The sequence below is a fragment of the Notolepis coatsorum genome (assembly GCF_963971535.1).
Source record: "Notolepis coatsorum genome assembly, chromosome: 15".
Lineage (NCBI taxonomy): Eukaryota > Metazoa > Chordata > Actinopteri > Aulopiformes > Paralepididae > Notolepis > Notolepis coatsorum.
The window spans coordinates 29,277,239-29,295,550 of record NC_140179.1 but is presented as its reverse complement, the minus strand read 5'-3'; the positions used below and the strand labels follow the sequence as shown (position 1 = coordinate 29,295,550).

Genomic DNA, 18,312 nt, shown 5'->3' with positions numbered 1-18,312 from the left:
TACATTAGCCTTGCGTCAGCGCTGTATCTGATACCGGTTCTTCTGTCGCTCTCTCCTCAGGTAAACACCCGTGTACCTGGGACAACGGTGGCTGCTCCCACATCTGCATCGTGAAGGGGGACGGCACCACACGCTGCTCCTGCCCCGTCCACCTGGTGCTCCTGCAAGACGAGCTCTCCTGTGGAGGTGAGACTTGTCATCCTCACCACCTCATCCTCTACCACCTCACCACCTCATCCTCTACCACCTCATCCTCTCTACCACCTCATCCTCTACCATCTCATCCTCTACCACCTCATCCTCTACCATCTCATCCTCTACCACCTCATCCACTACCACCTCATCCTCTACCACCTCATCCTCTACCATCTCATCCTCTACCATCTCATCCTCTCTACCACCTCATCCTCTACCACCTCATCCTCTACCATCTCATCCTCTCTACCACCTCATCCTCCACCACCTCATCCTCTACCACCTCATCCTCTCACCACCTCATCCTCTACCACCTCATCCTCTCTACCACCTCATCCTCTACCACCTCATCCACTACCACCTCATCCTCTACCACCTCATCCTCTACCATCTCATCCTCTCACCACCTCATCCTCTCTACCACCTCATCCTCTCTACCACCTCATCCTCTCCACCACCTCATCCTCCACCACCTCATCCTCTCACCACCTCATCCTCTACCACCTCATCCTCTCTACCACCTCACCCTCTCACCACCTCATCCTCTCACCACCTCATCCTCTACCACCTCATCCTCTCACCACCTCATCCTCTCACCACCTCATCCTCTACCACCTCATCCACTACCACCTCATCCTCTCACCACCTCATCCTCTACCACCTCATCCTCTCTACCACCTCATCCTCTCACCACCTCATCCTCTCACCACCTCATCCTCTCACCACCTCATCCTCTCACCACCTCATCCTCTACCACCTCATCCTCTCACCACCTCATCCTCTCTACCACCTCATCCTCTCACCACCTCATCCTCTCACCACCTCATCCTCTACCACCTCATCCTCTCACCACCTCATCCTCTCTACCACCTCATCCTCTCTACCACCTCATCCTCTACCACCTCATCCTCTCACCACCTCATCCTCTCACCACCTCATCCTCTCACCACCTCATCCTCTACCACCTCATCCTCTCACCACCTCATCCTCTCTACCACCTCATCCTCTCTACCACCTCATCCTCTCACCACCTCATCCTCTACCACCTCATCCTCTCACCACCTCATCCTCTACCACCTCATCCTCTCACCACCTCATCCTCTCACCACCTCATCCTCTCTACCACCTCATCCTCTACCACCTCATCCTCTCACCACCTCATCCTCTCACCACCTCATCCTCTCCACCACCTCATCCTCTCACCACCTCATCCTCTCACCACCTCATCCTCTCACCATCTCATCCTCTCACCACCTCATCCACTCAGGATCATTATAGTTTTGTATATAATTATTAAAAAAAAATTCCTTTTTTTTTTTTTTTTAAACATTTTTAGTTGTACTTTGGGGCGACAGTGGCTCGGGAGGTAGAGCAGTCGTCTGGTAATCCAGAGGTTCCCGGTTCGATTCCCACTCCTCCTGGGCACCTTGTCGAAATGTCCTTGAGCAAGACACTTAACCCCTTAACTGCCCCCGATGAGCCCATTGCACGGTCGCCTCCGGCATCGGTGTGTGGATGTGTGTGCTGCGTGAATGGGTACAATGTGAGGAACAAAATTGTAAAGCGCTTTGGATAAAAGCACTATACCTTTCACTGCCACACCACAGAAGGTTAACCCTTTACTATCACTAGTGATGGTAAAGGATTAACCTTCTCTCGTGTGGTAGTGAAAGGGTTAACCATTTGTCGTGTGTCAGTGGAAGGGTTAACCTTCTGTATTGTCGCAGTGAAATGGTTAACCGTTTGGTAGTGTGGCAGTGAAAGGGTTAACTCGGGGACAACGATGGAAATAAGTCCTGGACTTTTCGTTTTGTCCCAGACGAGGCAAATACAAATGTTGATCTGTCAATGTTACGTTTGTTGTCAATCAAATCAAATCAAACTGTCGTCACCCTCCTCCCGCTCAGAGCCGCCCACCTGCTCCCCGGAGCAGTTCTCCTGTGCCTCCGGCGAGGTGGACTGCATCCCGCAGGCGTGGCGCTGCGACGGCTACCCCGAGTGCGACGACAGCAGCGACGAGGAGGACTGCCCTGTGTGCTCGGAGAGCGAGTTCCAGTGCGACAGCCGGCAGTGTGTGGACCTCAGCCTCCGCTGCAACGGGGAGGTGAACTGCCAGGACCGCTCGGACGAGAACAAGTGTGAAGGTGAGGAGGAGGAGGGGGGTTGTTGTGGCTTGGTTGTCGTTGACACAGCAGGAGACGTTGTTTCCAATTTTAACAAGTAGGTAATTTATTTAAGAAAAGAAGTTTTAACAGAAGAGGTTGAAAGAAGGTAGTCTATGGATTACCAGACGGTCACCATAACGGAAAAAACACTCTGACTCCCCAACTCTACGTGCCCCGAGATAATACCTTCCCCAGCCCCGCCCCGACATGACAGATATGATGATATTTCCACACATCTCCCTTTCCCGGAATCATCGAGGTCCTGCCGACCCCTTATCCCTGAGACAAAACTGGAGTCAAGATTAAAGAAGAAAAGAACAAGATGTGATTTACTTGAAAATGTCTATCTGTCCTATACCCTTGAGGCTTGAGGTTGTTTTAAGAAACATCAGCCAGACTGTCGCCCTAGTGTCTTTGAGCTCTGCTAGTTGACTTATATTAAACTAGCCAAGGCTAACCCTTTCCTACCTCCCCCCCCGTATACACATTTTCCACAACATTGTGGAAACATCCGCCACACATAACTATACGCTAGGGGTGTAACGGTACACAAAATCCACGGTTCGGTACGTACCTCGGTTTTGAAGTCACGGTTTGGTACGGGTTTTCGGTACAGTGGGGGAAAGTTTGGCTTTCCGTGTTCCACTCAGGGGTGATGTAGTGTGCAGTAACTAATTGTACTTGTAGGGCTGTCAACGAATATTCTATATTGAAATTAATAATCGAGTTTTGAATTCAATTCTGCACGCAAAAGAAAGTTCTGCACGTGCGTTCGTTAGTGGTTAACGTACCGTTGTATTCGTTCGGTACACAGCCGTACTGAACCTTAGGTCCAGTACTGAAACGGTTTGGTACGGATATGTGTACCTTTACACCCCTACTATACGCTGATGGTGTCGCGTTTACACTGCTGATACCGAGTCTAAACTAAAACCACACAACCTTTAACATTTACATTCAGTCATCGAGCCCAGCTCTCGGCGTTGCTACCAGCTTGGCTGGTCATTCATACTAACACAATTGGCAGTATTAGGGGGTGGGAAGCTGGTGGGTGGGGATCGGACGCTGTGGACAGCGACTCCTACAGGTCGGTTGGTGCGCCTGCGCAGTAGAATCAGGAAGCAACGGGGGCGGCGTGTCCCTCCCACGCAGACCCCCGCCGCTGAGAGATCGCGCTGTGCAGGTGAAAAGATGCGACGGCTCCTAACTCAAGTACCAGAGGGGACACGTGATGCAAGGCTTCGTCCACATTGCAGCCGGCTTGTGGGAGGCATGGCCAACAGCGTTCGAGACAGTGGAGGGTAGAATTGGACAATACGAAATTGGGGAAGGGAGAAAAAATAGAAAATGGGGAGAAAAAGTAGATAAAAAAAAAACATTTACATTCAGTCATTTAGCTGAACACTTTTATCCAAAGAGACTTACAAGCGTTGTACGACAAGTCAGCAGGAAGGGTACAGCTCTTTCAGCCGAGTAACAATGTTCGTCGAACAGTGTTGAAACTTGGGTGCTGCAGTGTTGAGTGCATAGTAGTAGAGACATGTTAAGTGGCGTCCGATGTTCTACTGTGTCGACTTAAGACCATGCGTTCGGTGTCACTGGACAGGCGTGATTAAGATATAATTAGGTTTCTCCATTAGAGGCATCTGACATCTTTATGTGTGTCCTAAGTACAGAGGATCAGGTGTCTTTTGGCTTTGATTTCTGGCATGTTACGTAAGGCTCTTGGTATCAGGGGAATTCTCTGTTTCGAATACCCTATTTTAGTATCCGTATCAGCCATGATACCCGATAGCAGTATTAAATATTGTTTGCTGATTGGTGGGGAAGGAAACGCTGTTTTTCATCTACCAGCCGCAGTAAAAAGTCTTAAAAATTGTTGATTTTCATAATTCTCAATTTAAGGCTTTCTTCAAGTCGTTGTTTTTTTCGGGGCTACCGGGAGTTTGGTGCGTCTGGCAAGAGCTTGTATGGAACACTCAAGAATAAAAAATAATGTGTGCAGCCGCCTGTTCAGTGTCGCTGTGTTGTTGTTTTATTAGTAGTAGGGTTGTGAAATTGGTATAAAATGTTGCTTTAAGTGGAATTAAAAACGTCTTTAAAAGTCTTCCATTTACCTGCAGATACCCTGAAAATTGGATATTAGAAAAACATACATGCAAGTGTGTAAGTAAGTAACTTCAACAGAAGTTTAACCGCTTTCTTCCTTCCCTCCCCAGTTCGCTGCCCTCCCGACCAGTTCAGCTGCTCCAACGGCCAGTGCATCGGCAAACACAAGAAGTGCGACCACAACATGGACTGTACCGACAACTCAGACGAGATTGGCTGCTGTAAGTCTTCACAGACCGCTGACACGCCAGGCGGTGATGCCCGCCGTTGCCCGGGGCCGTAGACGCACCGCGCGTCCTGTGTTCGTCTCACCGCTAACCAGGGGTGTAAAAAGTACCCAGAAACTATACTTAAGTGAAAGTATGGGTACCGTCTCAAAATCGTACTCAATTAAAAGTCAGAGTATCTGGCTAAAAACACACTTGAGTCAAAGTAAAAAAGTTTCTACTTTTAAATGTACTTAAGTACTACAAAGTAAAAGTTAAAAGTTTTTTTCTGACTGTCTATTCTTTTGATAGCAGGTGTTTAATCAAAGGACCCCGCTTTCTAGTCTTGCACAATGACCAATCAGCATGGGTATGGGCGGGTTCATTTTCCATTGATGGGGATTTGATTGGCTGTTTTTAAATAAAGTGCGGCCGCAGGATTAATAACGTTAACGTTAGTTCAGCCAGAGAAACAAATATACTAATTAAAATGGTTGGACCTGTGTGATTTGTACTTTGTAGGCCTGCATTTTAAATGTAAGGAGTAAAAAGTATGTTTTATTTCTCTGAAATGTAATTGAGTAAAAGTACACAAACCTAATAATACTAGAGTAAAGTACAATTCCCCAAAAACAGTACTTAAGTATTGTAATGAAGTACAATTACTCAAGTACTTTACACCCCTGCCGCTAACTATGTGCAGAGTCCTACGCACGGACGCCCAAGCTGATCTGGCACGTTACCGACTAGTGTGATGAGTGGTGCCATGGAAATGTGTTTGGAATATTATCCCTGTGATGAGTCTGCAACAGAGATGTCTAAACCAGTTAAAATCAAAGTCACAATCCGGCCCAGAACATTGCAGCAGGGATTTTCATCGCCATATCGATTCACTGATAATTCTTTTTTATTTTGTTATCATGGAAAGTTTCAAGAAAACCTTCTACAGGGGTAAAACAACATCCACTTGAATTCACAAATGTGTTGATGGATAGATACATACATACTTACTTACTTTTTTTCTTACATACATACATCTTACTTACATACATATTTACATACATACTTACATACAGTACATACATACATCTTACTTACATACATATTTACATACATATTTACATACATACTTACATACAGTACATACATCTTACTCGCATACATATTTACATACATATTTACATACATACTTACATACATACATCTTACTTGCATACATACATATTTACATACTTACTTACATACATACATACATATTTACATACTTACATACATACATATATATTTACATACATACATACTTACTTACATACATATATATTTACATACATACTTACTTGCATACATATTTACATACATACATACATACATCTTACATACATATTTACATACATACATACATCTTACATACATACATACATACTTACTTACATACATCCTTATCCACCCCTTTCCTTTATTAAGGAGAGTTTACCACCTCTGTAGGCTGTGGTGGGCAGCAGTGGGCTAAAGCTTAGAGGAGCGTGTTTGTGGCCCAAAGGTCGCTGGTTCGATCCCCCGGACTGCCAGGAACAATCCTACATTTCCTTTGAAATGTAGTGGAGTAAAAGTATAAAGGTCCCTAAAAATTTAAATACTCACGTAAAGTACAAGTAGCTCGAAATTGTACTTAGCCCTTTCACTACCACACTACCGAATGTTAACCTTTCTGTAGTGTGGTAGTGAAAGGGTTAACCTTCTGTAGTGTGGTAGTGAAAGTGTTCACCTTCTGCCGTGCCGCAGTGAAAGGGTTAACCCTTTTGTAGTGTGGTAGTGAAAGTACAGTACTTGAGTAAAAATACGTACTTTTGCTGATTGACGGGGAAGGAAACGCCGTTTGTCATCTACCAGCCACAGTGTCTGTAGGACTGACCAGGCGCTCGTTATTTTCCACCACTGGTTACCTGGAGAGAGAGTGGAGAGAGAGAGAGTGGAGAGAGAAAGAGAGAGAGCATGGAGAGAGAGAGAGAGAGAGAGAGAGCTTGGAGAGTGGAGAGAGAGAGAGAGCTTGGAGAGTGAGAGAGTGGAGAGACAGCCAGAGACAGTGAAGAGAGAAAAAGGACTGAATGCTCCAAAGCATTGAATAACAAAAACGTCACCAAAATATGTAATTTTGGTTTTGATTTCAATATAAAAATACCTTTATACTTTAACTTTAATACAATTTTGAATTGAGGACTTTTACTTTTAGTTGAAAGTTCAAGTAGAGGCGGTTAGGTGGCCGAGCGGAGATTGTGTTCGTCACCAACCCCGGAGCTGTGAGCTGGATTCGCCTGTTCGAATCCAGCTCACAGCTCCGGGGTTGTCACCAGCTTGGCTGGCCGTCTGCACTAATACAATTGGCTGTATTAGAGGGTGGGAGAAGCTGGCGGGGTGGGTCCGGGTCGTTGTAAACAGCGACTCCTACAGTTCGGTCGGGGCGCCTGCTAAGCGCGGATAGGACTTGAGGGGGGATAGTGTGATCCTCCCACACGCTACGCCCTCTCAATGAGAATCCACGCTGCCAGGTGAAAAGAAGCGGTGATTGGCTGGACGTGTGTCGGAGGAAGCACGTGGTAGCCTCCACTCTCCCAGATGATCTGACTGTGGGGGGTAAGTGCGCAGCGACCAGGAAGGGACTGGGAATTGGCATACGACTAACATTGGGATGGGAGAAAATCGGAGGAAAATGGAGGGGGAAAAAGATCAAAAAAAAAAAGAGAGAGCGATGTATAGACAGAGGGTGAGAGATGATTTATACCGTGTTATGGTTTACTTATCTTACATTAATCCCACTCTTCCGTTCCCCCGCCCCCCTCTCCTCCTCCTCAGACCCCACGGAGGAGCCCTCGCCTCAGCCCTCCAACACCATCGGCTCCATCGTGGGCGTGGTTATGGCGCTGTTTGTCGTGGGCGCCGTGTACTTCGTGTGCCAGCGGGTGCTCTGTCCGCAGATGAAGGACGACGGCGAGACGGTCACCAACGACTTCGTGGTCCACGGGCCCTCCTCCGTGCCTCTGGGATACGTGCCGCACCCCAGCTCGCTGTCCGGGTCGCTGCCAGGTAACGGACGCCGTTCTCTGCGTTTACGGGGGCTAGATCAGAGGCTAGATTTCCAGTCGTGAAAAACCTGAAAAATTTACAAAATTTTTACAAATATCCTGGAAAAAATCTATGTTGTCCTTGAAATTTTTAATCGTACTTTAGCCCCTCACTATGTAAACCTAGGTGTGTATTTAGTTTGAAACTCCACTGTTGATTATAGCAGCGCTGCTGGGGATAACGTTGTTCCTTTCTAGAATCAGGGTTTGAATGAACCCACATAATGAACTGGCTCCTCCCACCACAGGTATGTCCAGAGGGAAGTCTGTGATTGGCTCCCTCAGCATCATGGGTGGCAGCAGCGGGCCACCGTACGACCGCGCCCACGTGACGGGGGCCTCGTCCAGCAGCTCGTCCAGCACCAAGGGCACCTACTTCCCCCCGGTGAGAGACGCACAGACACCTCCACAACACCTCCACTACACCCCCTCAATACCTCCTCAACCTCCTCTCAATACCTCCACTACACCACCTCAACCCCTCCTCAACCCTCTCTACTACACCACCTCAACCCCTCCTCAACCCTCTCTACTACACCACCTCAACCCTTCCACAACACCCCCTCAACCCTCGCCACTACACCACCTCAAGCCCTCCTCAACAACATCTCAACACCTCAACACCTCCACTACACCACCTCAACACCTCCACTACACCACCTCAAGCCCTCCTCAACAACATCTCAACCCCACAACACCTCAACACCTCCACTACACCACCTCAACACCTCCACTACACCACCTCAACACCACCACTACACCACCTCAAGCCCTCCTCAACAACATCTCAACCCCACAACACCTCAACACCTCCACTACACCACCTCAACACCTCCACTACACCACCTCAACACCTCCACTACACCACCTCAACACCACCACTACACCACCTCAAGCCCTCCTCAACAACATCTCAACCCCACAACACCTCCACTACACCACCTCAACACCACCTCAACACCTCCACTACACCACCTCAAGCCCTCCACTACACCACCTCAACACCTCCACTACACCACCTCAAGCCCTCCACTACACCACCTCAACACCACCTCAACACCTCCACTACACCACCTCAAGCCCTCCACTACACCACCTCAACACCTCCACTACACCACCTCAACACCTCCACTACACCACCTCAAGCCCTCCTCAACAACATCTCAACCCCACAACACCTCAACACCTCCACTACACCACCTCAACACCTCCACTACACCACCTCAACACCTCCACTACACCACCTCAACACCTCCACTACACCACCTCAACACCTCCACTACACCACCTCAACACCTCCACTACACCACCTCAACACCTCCACTACACCACCTCAACACCACCTCAACACCTCCACTACACCACCTCAACACCTCCACTACACCACCTCAACACCACCTCAACACCTCCACTACACCACCTCAACACCTCCACTACACCACCTCAACACCACCTCAACACCTCCACTACACCACCTCAACACCACCTCAAGCCCTCCTCAACAACACCTCAACCCCACAACACCTCAACACCTCCACTACACCACCTCAACACCACCTCAACACCTCCACTACACCACCTCAACACCTCCACTACACCACCTCAACACCACCTCAACACCTCCACTACACCACCTCAACACCACCTCAAGCCCTCCTCAACAACACCTCAACCCCACAACACCTCAACACCTCCACTACACCACCTCAACACCACCTCAACACCTCCACTACACCACCTCAACACCTCCACTACACCACCTCAACACCACCTCAACACCTCCACTACACCACCTCAACACCACCTCAAGCCCTCCTCAACAACACCTCAACCCCACAACACCTCAACACCTCCACTACACCACCTCAACACCACCTCAACACCTCCACTAAACCACCTCAACACCACCTCAAGCCCTCCTCAACAACACCTCAACACCTCCACTACACCACCTCAACACCTCCACTACACCACCTCAACACCTCCACTACACCACCTCAACACCACCTCAAGCCCTCCTCAACAACACCTCAATGCCTCCTCAACCCCACAACACCTCCACAATGCCTCCTCAACCGTCTCCACAACACCGCTCTATCCTTTTAGTTTCACACGGGTTGACAGAGCGGTCGTCTGGTAATCAGAAGGTTAGGGTTAGACAGCAGCTCAGGAGGTAGAGCGGTCGTCTGATAATCAGAAGGTTCCCGGTTCAATTCCAGCTGCTCCCAGCAGTGTGTCCTTGAGCGAGACACTTAACCCCTAACTGCTCCCGATGAGCAGGTTGGCACCATGCATGGTCCACCGTTGGTGTGTGAGTGAATGTGTGAATGTGAGACATACGTTGTAAAGCGCTTTGGATAAAAGCCGTTATATAAATGCAGTCCATGCTTTCGCCTCTCAGTGAAACCGAGCCTCCATGTGGAAAATCTTCTCTGATGATTCATTCCCACCGACGGTTGTTGTATTATTTTTTTATGGAGGCTTTTTTCCTTTTTTGATCCTCCTTGTGATTTAGTTTATTTTCTCTCTCACTCCTCTCCACCTCTGTTAATAATTCACTCTTATTTTAGCTGTTGCAACAGCATCATTATGTCTTTAACCACCTCCATCTGGCTCTGTGCGATCTCAAGACGGGCCTTTTTAGAAGAATAACAGGCCCTCGAAGTGCGTGAAACTATTATTGGCTTTGGGATGCCAGATTCGATGTTCAGCGTAATGCCTCTTCCCCCCCCCCCTTAACCACCCCACCCCCGAACCCCCACCCACCTATTTTATTAGTGTTGCTTCAAGAAAAGCAGACCTGGGAAAGGGAGAAAGAGGTTGTTACATTCCCCCGAAATCTTCCCCTCTTCCCAGAATTGTTTTCTACAGATGATAAATGTATTCTGAATGTCGTATCTTCCATATAACTAGTTGACCACTAGAAGCACTGTTATATTCCTAGGTTGACCATACCGCTTTGGAAAATATTTTAATTCAAATATTTTTGGGTGAATCTTTGCTTTGTCATGAAAATATGTTTTCTCTCACGAGATGGTTCTCTCCACTCCCACATCCTGGTAGAATAGCATAGTAGTAAATAGTATTTCAGTAACCTTGAATACTGAATACTATGGTAATATGTCTATACTACTATGCACTCAGAGTGTAACACTCTAGTTCCACACTATTTGACAAACAATGCCACTGACCCTTAGCTTAGTTGTACCCTTCCTGGCCTGCTGACCTTGTCAGTCGCTTTGGATAAAAGTGTCAGCTAAATGTAAATGTAGGGGGGTTTTGGGGGTGGAGAAAGAGAGATGGGATTGGAGATATTAGGTGACAGGTCTGCAAGAAATGACTCGACAGTGGTTTCGTCCAGTCAGGCAGGAGGGTGTGAGATCTAATGTCGGCTGTTTGTTTTGGTCCAGATCCTGAACCCGCCTCCGTCTCCAGCCACGGTCCGCTCCCAGTACACCATGGAGTTTGGCTATTCCTCCAACAGTCCATCCACCCACCGCTCTTACAGGTAGGTTGTACACACACACACACACACACACACACACACACGCACACACATTTGAATACTTTATTTGGTTCCACAAATTATATTACATAAACAGGGAATCAAATGTATCGGGGCCAAGCAGCACTGAACACTTAAGGGTACACATAGCACCTCCTTCTCCACACGGCTAAGCTGCCAATATTAGCTGAGACAGAGCAATATTTGGCCATTTGTTTGGCTTTTCTCTTAGACATTGCAGCAATTCTCAGACCAGTCATGGTGCATTTGTATACATGGCCAAGACTTCTGAATATAAGTACACTATATCTACACCTGTACCCAAGGCCGGCCATCACATTGAGCAGTGGTTGGTATTTTATATACACACACACACACTGGAACAGCCTACCACTGTATTTAACCCAGATTACAAGTACATTTTCAGTTTTAAGAACAGCAATTATTCAGAAAGAAATCAGTTTGGACTATATGATGTAATATATTTTATTGATAATTGTAACTGTGTGTACATCATGTGATGGTTATATTTTAAGTTTCAAAGTTTTGTTTTATGTGTCACATATTATAAGGTAGTTGTACATTACAGTGAAATGCTTGGTTCTGTATGAGCCTCCTGAGATTGTGCTTCATACAGTAAAAAAAAAGTTAAAAGCATAACATGCTTAAATTTGGTAGGGATGTAGTGCAAATATTTTAGTAATAGATAACATGGTGTAGTGTTAAAAAGTGTTTAGAGTGAATGTTAAAGGTGAATGTTTAAAGTGAGTGTGCATGTGTGTGCAATGAATGTAGAATGGATGGGTTAGTGTTGCATAGACTCATTGTATATTTTATTTTATTTTATTTAGTCTTTTATGTGGACTGACTAATGGGGCTCATAAATAAACAAAGACAGTTGGTGCTGTGGTTCTCCGTACAACCTGTCGCTGGAAAGGACTCGACTCTCTAAGTTTAGTCGTGAGAGCGGCAAGCCTTATTTTTTATGGTCGCAATTATGGTCGAAGCTACGCTTGTTTAATTTTTTTTCATGAGAACATTCAGAGGGTTGAAGAAATAAATAAATTGAAGTTTTCCCCCCTTTCTATTAAGGGCCTCTGAAACGGCATTCTCTCCGGAGCGTGTGTGTGTGTGTGCGCCGGGCAGCTTTGAGCATCCAAATCAATAAGGAAACCATTCCCTTTTTCCGTGTATATTTAAGAGCGTACCGGCGAAATGTATCAGGTTTTGGGGGGGGGGGGGGTAAATCAAACTTTCGGGGGGATTGGAGTCTGCCATGGAGCGAGTAGGGGGGGGAGGGGGGAGACATTCCTCGAGCACATGCTAACACTTAAAACAATCCCTCTCGGTACACACGGGCGCGCTTTCAAAGAGACTTGCTTTTCTTTTGTTTATCCTTTTTCTTTCTTTCTCCCCCTGCGTTTATATCGAAGCGGCACGGGGCCATCATTGATTTGGAAACGCACTCCGAATGTCGGGGGGGTGGGGAGGAGGGGGGGGGTTTGTACGATTCAGTTGTTTCTTTTCATCTGCCATCAAATGTTTTATTTACATGGGAAGAAGTGGAGTGAAAGTGCGCTCGGGACGCCTGGGGGGGGATTACGGAGCGGCGAGGATAGAGCCGGTGCAGCAGGGCCGCGGTGAAAACACTGCTCCATTACGCTTCGAAATTCACGAGTAATTTCGTCCTAAGGATCAGGATTTTTCTTTTCTTTCTTTCTTTCTTTCTTTCTTTCTTTCTTTCTTTCTTTCTTTCTTTCTTTCTTTCTTTTATGTAGACGTGTGGTGTTCACGTACATTCATGAAGGGTTACTTCATCTTTCCGGATGGGAGAATAAGCTGGTCGGAACTTTCTTGACAGTACATCGGAATATGGGCTCGGTTTTTAATCCGACTTGAAATGCACCTTTTTACAGCCATGTCGAGAGCTCAGTCGGTCGACTGACATAAATGTTTTTTTTTTTTTTTAGATAAGATGAGATATTCCTTTATTGATCCCCTTGGGGGAATTCTGGCGTCATAGCAGCATGGGCGAGGTACAGGTATGGGCAGGGTAATAGTAGAAAGACATAAATATAGGCAATACAATTGGATCGGAATATTAAAATATGGGAAAAGATATACAGTGTAAACAATATAACTGAATAATCGTTATTCGACGTTACCGACTTGGAACAGACCTTTTTACAGCCACAAAATGCTCGTGTCATCAGTCGTCTAGTAGTTGTATCAAGTCACTGTATCAAGAGCTCAGTCGGTCCACTAAAATTAATGTAAATGTGTCTGCAGACACCAGTGAACGGATTCCTATCTTTATCCTTCATAAACGAATTTGTTTCTGTTTGGTATGACAGGTCGGGTCTTTTAACATGTCTATGAGTGTATGGTGGCGATAGTGGCTCAGGAGTTAGAGCGGTCGTCTGGTAATCGGAAGGTTCCCGGTTCGATTCCCGCTCCTCCCCGAACACTTAACCCCTAATTGCTCCCGATGAGCAGGTTGGCACCTTGCATGGCCGTCTCCGCCGTCGCTGTGTGAATGTGAGGAACAAAGATTGTATAAAAGCGCCATATAATTATTATTATTTTTTTTCAACACACCTTCATACGGTCTTCTACTATCATGCACTTCCACTAATTAATTTTCCTTGTCTATATTACTACCTACTATACTAATATGACTCTACTACTATGCACTCAACACTGCAGCACCCACGTTTCAACACTGTTTGATGAACATTGTTACTCAGCTGTAAGAGTTCTACCCTTCCTGCTGACCTGTAAGTCGCTTTGGATAAATGACTGAATGTAAAATGTAAATAAATGCACCGTTTACCATTTACCTCTCTCTGCTCTCCCTCTCTGCCCTCCCCCTCTGCCCAGCTACAGGCCCTACACCTACCGCCACTTCGCCCCGCCCACCACCCCCTGCAGCACGGACGTGTGCGACAGCGACTACACTCCGGGCCGCCGCGCACCGCCCAAATCGGGCTCCTGCGGCGTGGCCAAGGGCTACACCAGCGACCTCAACTACGACTCTGAGCCGTTCCCGCCTCCACCCACCCCGCGCAGCCAGTACCTCTCGGCGGAGGAGAACTGCGAGAGCTGCCCGCCCTCGCCCTACACGGAGCGGAGCTACTCCCACCACCTCTACCCCCCGCCCCCCTCGCCCTGCACGGACTCCTCGTGAGCGTCCCCTCCTCCTCCTCTGACTCCTCCTCCGACGCCGTAGGCCCCCGCCCTCTCTACTCCCGCGACGCTCTTCTCCCCCCCCCCCCCCCCCCCACACACACACACCTCCCCTTCACTGTAAATACCAATTGTGCATATTATGAATCAAATGGAGAGAAAAAAAGAAAAACGCTCAAAAAAAGAGAGAAAGAATCGGGGAAAGAGACTTGACGGCGTGGAGAAGGAGGGGATTCTGTAGGGGCCACCTGTACAGTAAGGAGAGAGAGACACGATGTGGAGGAGAGAGAGAGAGAGACACTATGTGGAGGAGAGAGAGAGAGGGAAACGGGAGCTTGCAAAATACGAGCTGCAGAACATTTGTACATTGAAAAGAAAAAAAAGCATATTTATATATTTTCTATACAGCGTTTACTGATAAAAATGCCATAGAGGTTTGTATTAAGAAATTTGTAAATTTTTTTAAGAAAAAGTTTTATTAAAATCATCATAAACATGATAAGTTGCCTTAAACCAGGACATAAATACCTTCCTCACAAGGCTGAAGGACAGAGACTGGACAGTGATACGTTAACCAATCTGATGCCAAATATGAATATATATTAAAAAAGAAAAAAGAAAAAAAAAGCATTACCGGTTTGCTCTACAACATTAGTAAGGGACGAGGATGGATTGGGGAAAGAGAAGGGCTCCCCCTGGATGTGACTCGCAGGCACTGCGCTCTGCAGCTTGGGCAGCCATTTTGTCAGCACTGGAGCAGTGGTTTCTATGGTTACCCCATAAACTGGGTTAGGAGCGGCTGGAGGAGCCGTTTTTAGTGGCAAAGAATGTGGTACTGGGACTTTTCATTGAATTTTTGTATCTGTTTTCTTTATTCTTATTTGTAATTTTATTTCTTTTAAACAACCTTTTCACATACAACATGGTTGGTAGGACCTCGTCTGTATCCTTATTGGCCGGACCCAGGGGCCGGCCCTACCTCTTTGGCCCTACGATCGTGGTTGTCCCTTACTGACCCGACTTAACTGACTGACCGACCCCCCCCCCCTACCCGCGCGCGTTGTCGAAACACACAAGCGTCTAAGCAGAGCGTCAGACCGAGCGTCTAAGCAGAGTGTCAGACCGAGCATCTAAGCAGAGCGTCAGACTGAGCGTTTAAGCAGAGCGTCTAAACAGAGCATCAGACCGAGCGTCTAAGCAGAGCGTCTAAGCAGAGCGTCTAAACAGAGCGTCTAAGCAGAGCGTCTAAGCAGAGCGTCAGACCGAGCGTTTAAGCAGAGCGTCTAAACAGAGCGTCTAAGCAGAGCGTCAGACCGAGCGTCTAAACAGAGCGTCTAAACAGAGCGTCTAAGCAGAGCGTCAGACCGAGCGTCTAAGCAGAGCGTCTAAGCAGAGCGTCTAAACAGAGCGTCTAAGCAGAGCGTCAGACCGAGCGTCTAAACAGAGCGTCTAAGCAGAGCGTCTAAGCAGAGCGTCTAAGCAGAGCGTCAGACCGAGCGTCTAAACAGAGCGTCTAAGCAGAGCGTCGGACCGAGCGTGTGAGCCGAGCCTCACAAATTCCCGAAAACAACACAAACAATGCCAACTTTTTAGTCTGAACCGCAATAGCCTACCGTTAAGCTCCCGGACACAAACGGTACCACCGTCGGTAGCCTTGACAGAATTTGTTCCGTTAGCCATGAAGGCTTTTTCCTATTTAGACTAGAAGAGCCTTGACGACAACGAAGACGGGAGATGGAGCCGTGAAAACGAAATGGAGAGGCTTCTCTCTCTACTGCCATGAGAGCAGACTGTTTCTCACAGCTGCGGTCTCTCTCCTTCTCGCTAGTCAACTTTGAAAAATGTAATCCGGCCAGATCATGTAAACAAGATGTTATTTCTTTAACTAGAATTCAGACGTCAGCGTTCTAAATTAATTGGACGTCCATGGAGAGGTCCGCTGTAGATCTGTGGGACCTTATTTCAGGAGTATATGTACGGTAATCGCCGGCGAGTGAGGGCTAATTCCTTGATCTCGTTTGAATTGTGCAATGAATTACACTACGATTTTAAAACTATTTAAAAGATGATTTCACAATTCAAGCGGGATCAAAAGTGTATTTGTCTCTTGCCATTGGCTGAAATAATGTCCCAATGGGGAGGGACTTCCATCTCTATCGCACGCGCAGTGCTATAATCAACCAGACATGCTAGCCGCTCTCCACAGCATGCCGTCAGTAATTTCTACTTGGTAGATACTAGAGCGGACGGCCCGGAACAAAAGTGTTTAAAATGTATTTAAAGTTTTTGGGTAGTGGTTCGGTTTATAAACAACTTTGAAGGTTGAAAATCATGACGACAAGTGGCTTATGCAGCTCAGGCCAAAAAGCGACGACCCCCCCCCAGTGACCCTGTGTGATCTAGCATCGACCTTTCACCTCTCCGTTTCGCCGTGACTACAGTGTCGGAAAGAAACTTGTCTAATCAAAGGGAAGGGCGATTTTAAAGGGAAAATAGCGTGTTGTAATGAAGATGAAGTCGGAAACCGTCGTGGGTAAATAACGCATCTCGAAGTCCAAAAAAAAACGTGCCGTAATCAACCGGACCACGCTAGCCGCAGCACGGCGCTGGCAGGACCACCACCACCTCTGTGTTGGAAAGAAGCTGACGAATTAAAGGGAAGGTCGACTTAAAGGGAAAACGCCTGGACGCTTTACGGATTAAAATATCATACCTGGCCTACAGCCTCTTGTAGAATTAGTTTTCATGTAATAAGTTATGTTAAAATGTCAGCCGTGTCAACAGAAGAGCATATATTTTTAATATATATATATATATATATATATATATATATATATATATATATATATATATATAATATTGCCAACGGTGGGCTAACGTGTAATGTTGAGAGGCCCTCGTCTACAGTAGCGAATGTCACTGACTGACTGACTGACTGACACCCCGTCGTTGAGACGTGTGTGTGTCCGGGTCCCCTAGGCTCGCCTGGTCTTGTCGCTGCGGCTCTGTGGATGCGAGTGGATTTACACCACTAGCGCCGGAGATCTGAAGCGCTATAAAGGCACATATCGCTGAGAGACCTCGTGTCATCTCTGCCCTCCCTCCCTCCCGTGTGTGTATTTGGCAAAACCTCTCTAGTCAGGAGGCCGCATCTGCTGCTCAAGGTCAGAAAGGGTCCGGTCACAACGTGTCGTCCCAATAAGAGATATGGATCAAGTCGTTACGGCTCACATCTGCAATTAGCTCGACACGTACTGACGCTAGGAGTGGAACCAAAACGTAGGCTATATTTTTTGTCTTTTCTTTTTTTTATTATTATTATAATGCCCGACTGCAACTGTAAACAATCCTGGTGGCTGTGAAACGGGCCCCAAAGCACATCTGTCGCAGGGGTGCGTTCATCGTTTTTTATTTAACTGTCAAAAACAACCTGCTAAGCTTCTCCCATGTTCTCTTACCCCCCCTCCCCTTCCTCAAGCTGGAGGAAGCCACTTAATTCCCACCAAGGACAAGTTCTTGTGCCTGACCAGTTACAACTTCATATCATTTTATTTTATCTTTTATTTTATTTTTTAAACACAAAGGAAAATCCAGTGCCCACTAAATGCTATAGTATTTTTGTACCACATATTGTGTAGATAACGTATTTATAAGCTATATAGAAAAAAAATCATTGTAAATCCATTGAATTCTTGCAGTACTTTCTTTCATTCCGTCTTTTTTTCTTTTTTTTTTGTATATGCCTCATTATATTTTTCTACAAAAAAATAATATCACTCCAAAAGTATGGCGACAATCGCAGACAGATAACGAGTCACACGACGAAG

General features: G+C 46.8%; 1 protein-coding gene across 1 annotated transcript in view; it reads left to right on the top strand.

Annotated features, from left to right (window-relative positions):
• The window catches only part of lrp6 (low density lipoprotein receptor-related protein 6), a 159,480-nt gene extending 142,210 nt beyond the window's left edge, over positions 1-17,270 (top strand). The window contains exons 15-21 of the mRNA XM_084330957.1: positions 61-186; positions 2,103-2,339; positions 4,580-4,690; positions 7,526-7,756; positions 8,043-8,179; positions 11,205-11,302; positions 14,180-17,270. Coding sequence (XP_084187083.1) covers positions 61-186; positions 2,103-2,339; positions 4,580-4,690; positions 7,526-7,756; positions 8,043-8,179; positions 11,205-11,302; positions 14,180-14,486 — 1,247 coding nt within the window. The 3' untranslated portion in view covers positions 14,487-17,270. The remainder of the gene's footprint in view (positions 1-60; positions 187-2,102; positions 2,340-4,579; positions 4,691-7,525; positions 7,757-8,042; positions 8,180-11,204; positions 11,303-14,179) is intronic.
• Positions 17,271-18,312: the final 1,042 nt, after the last annotated feature.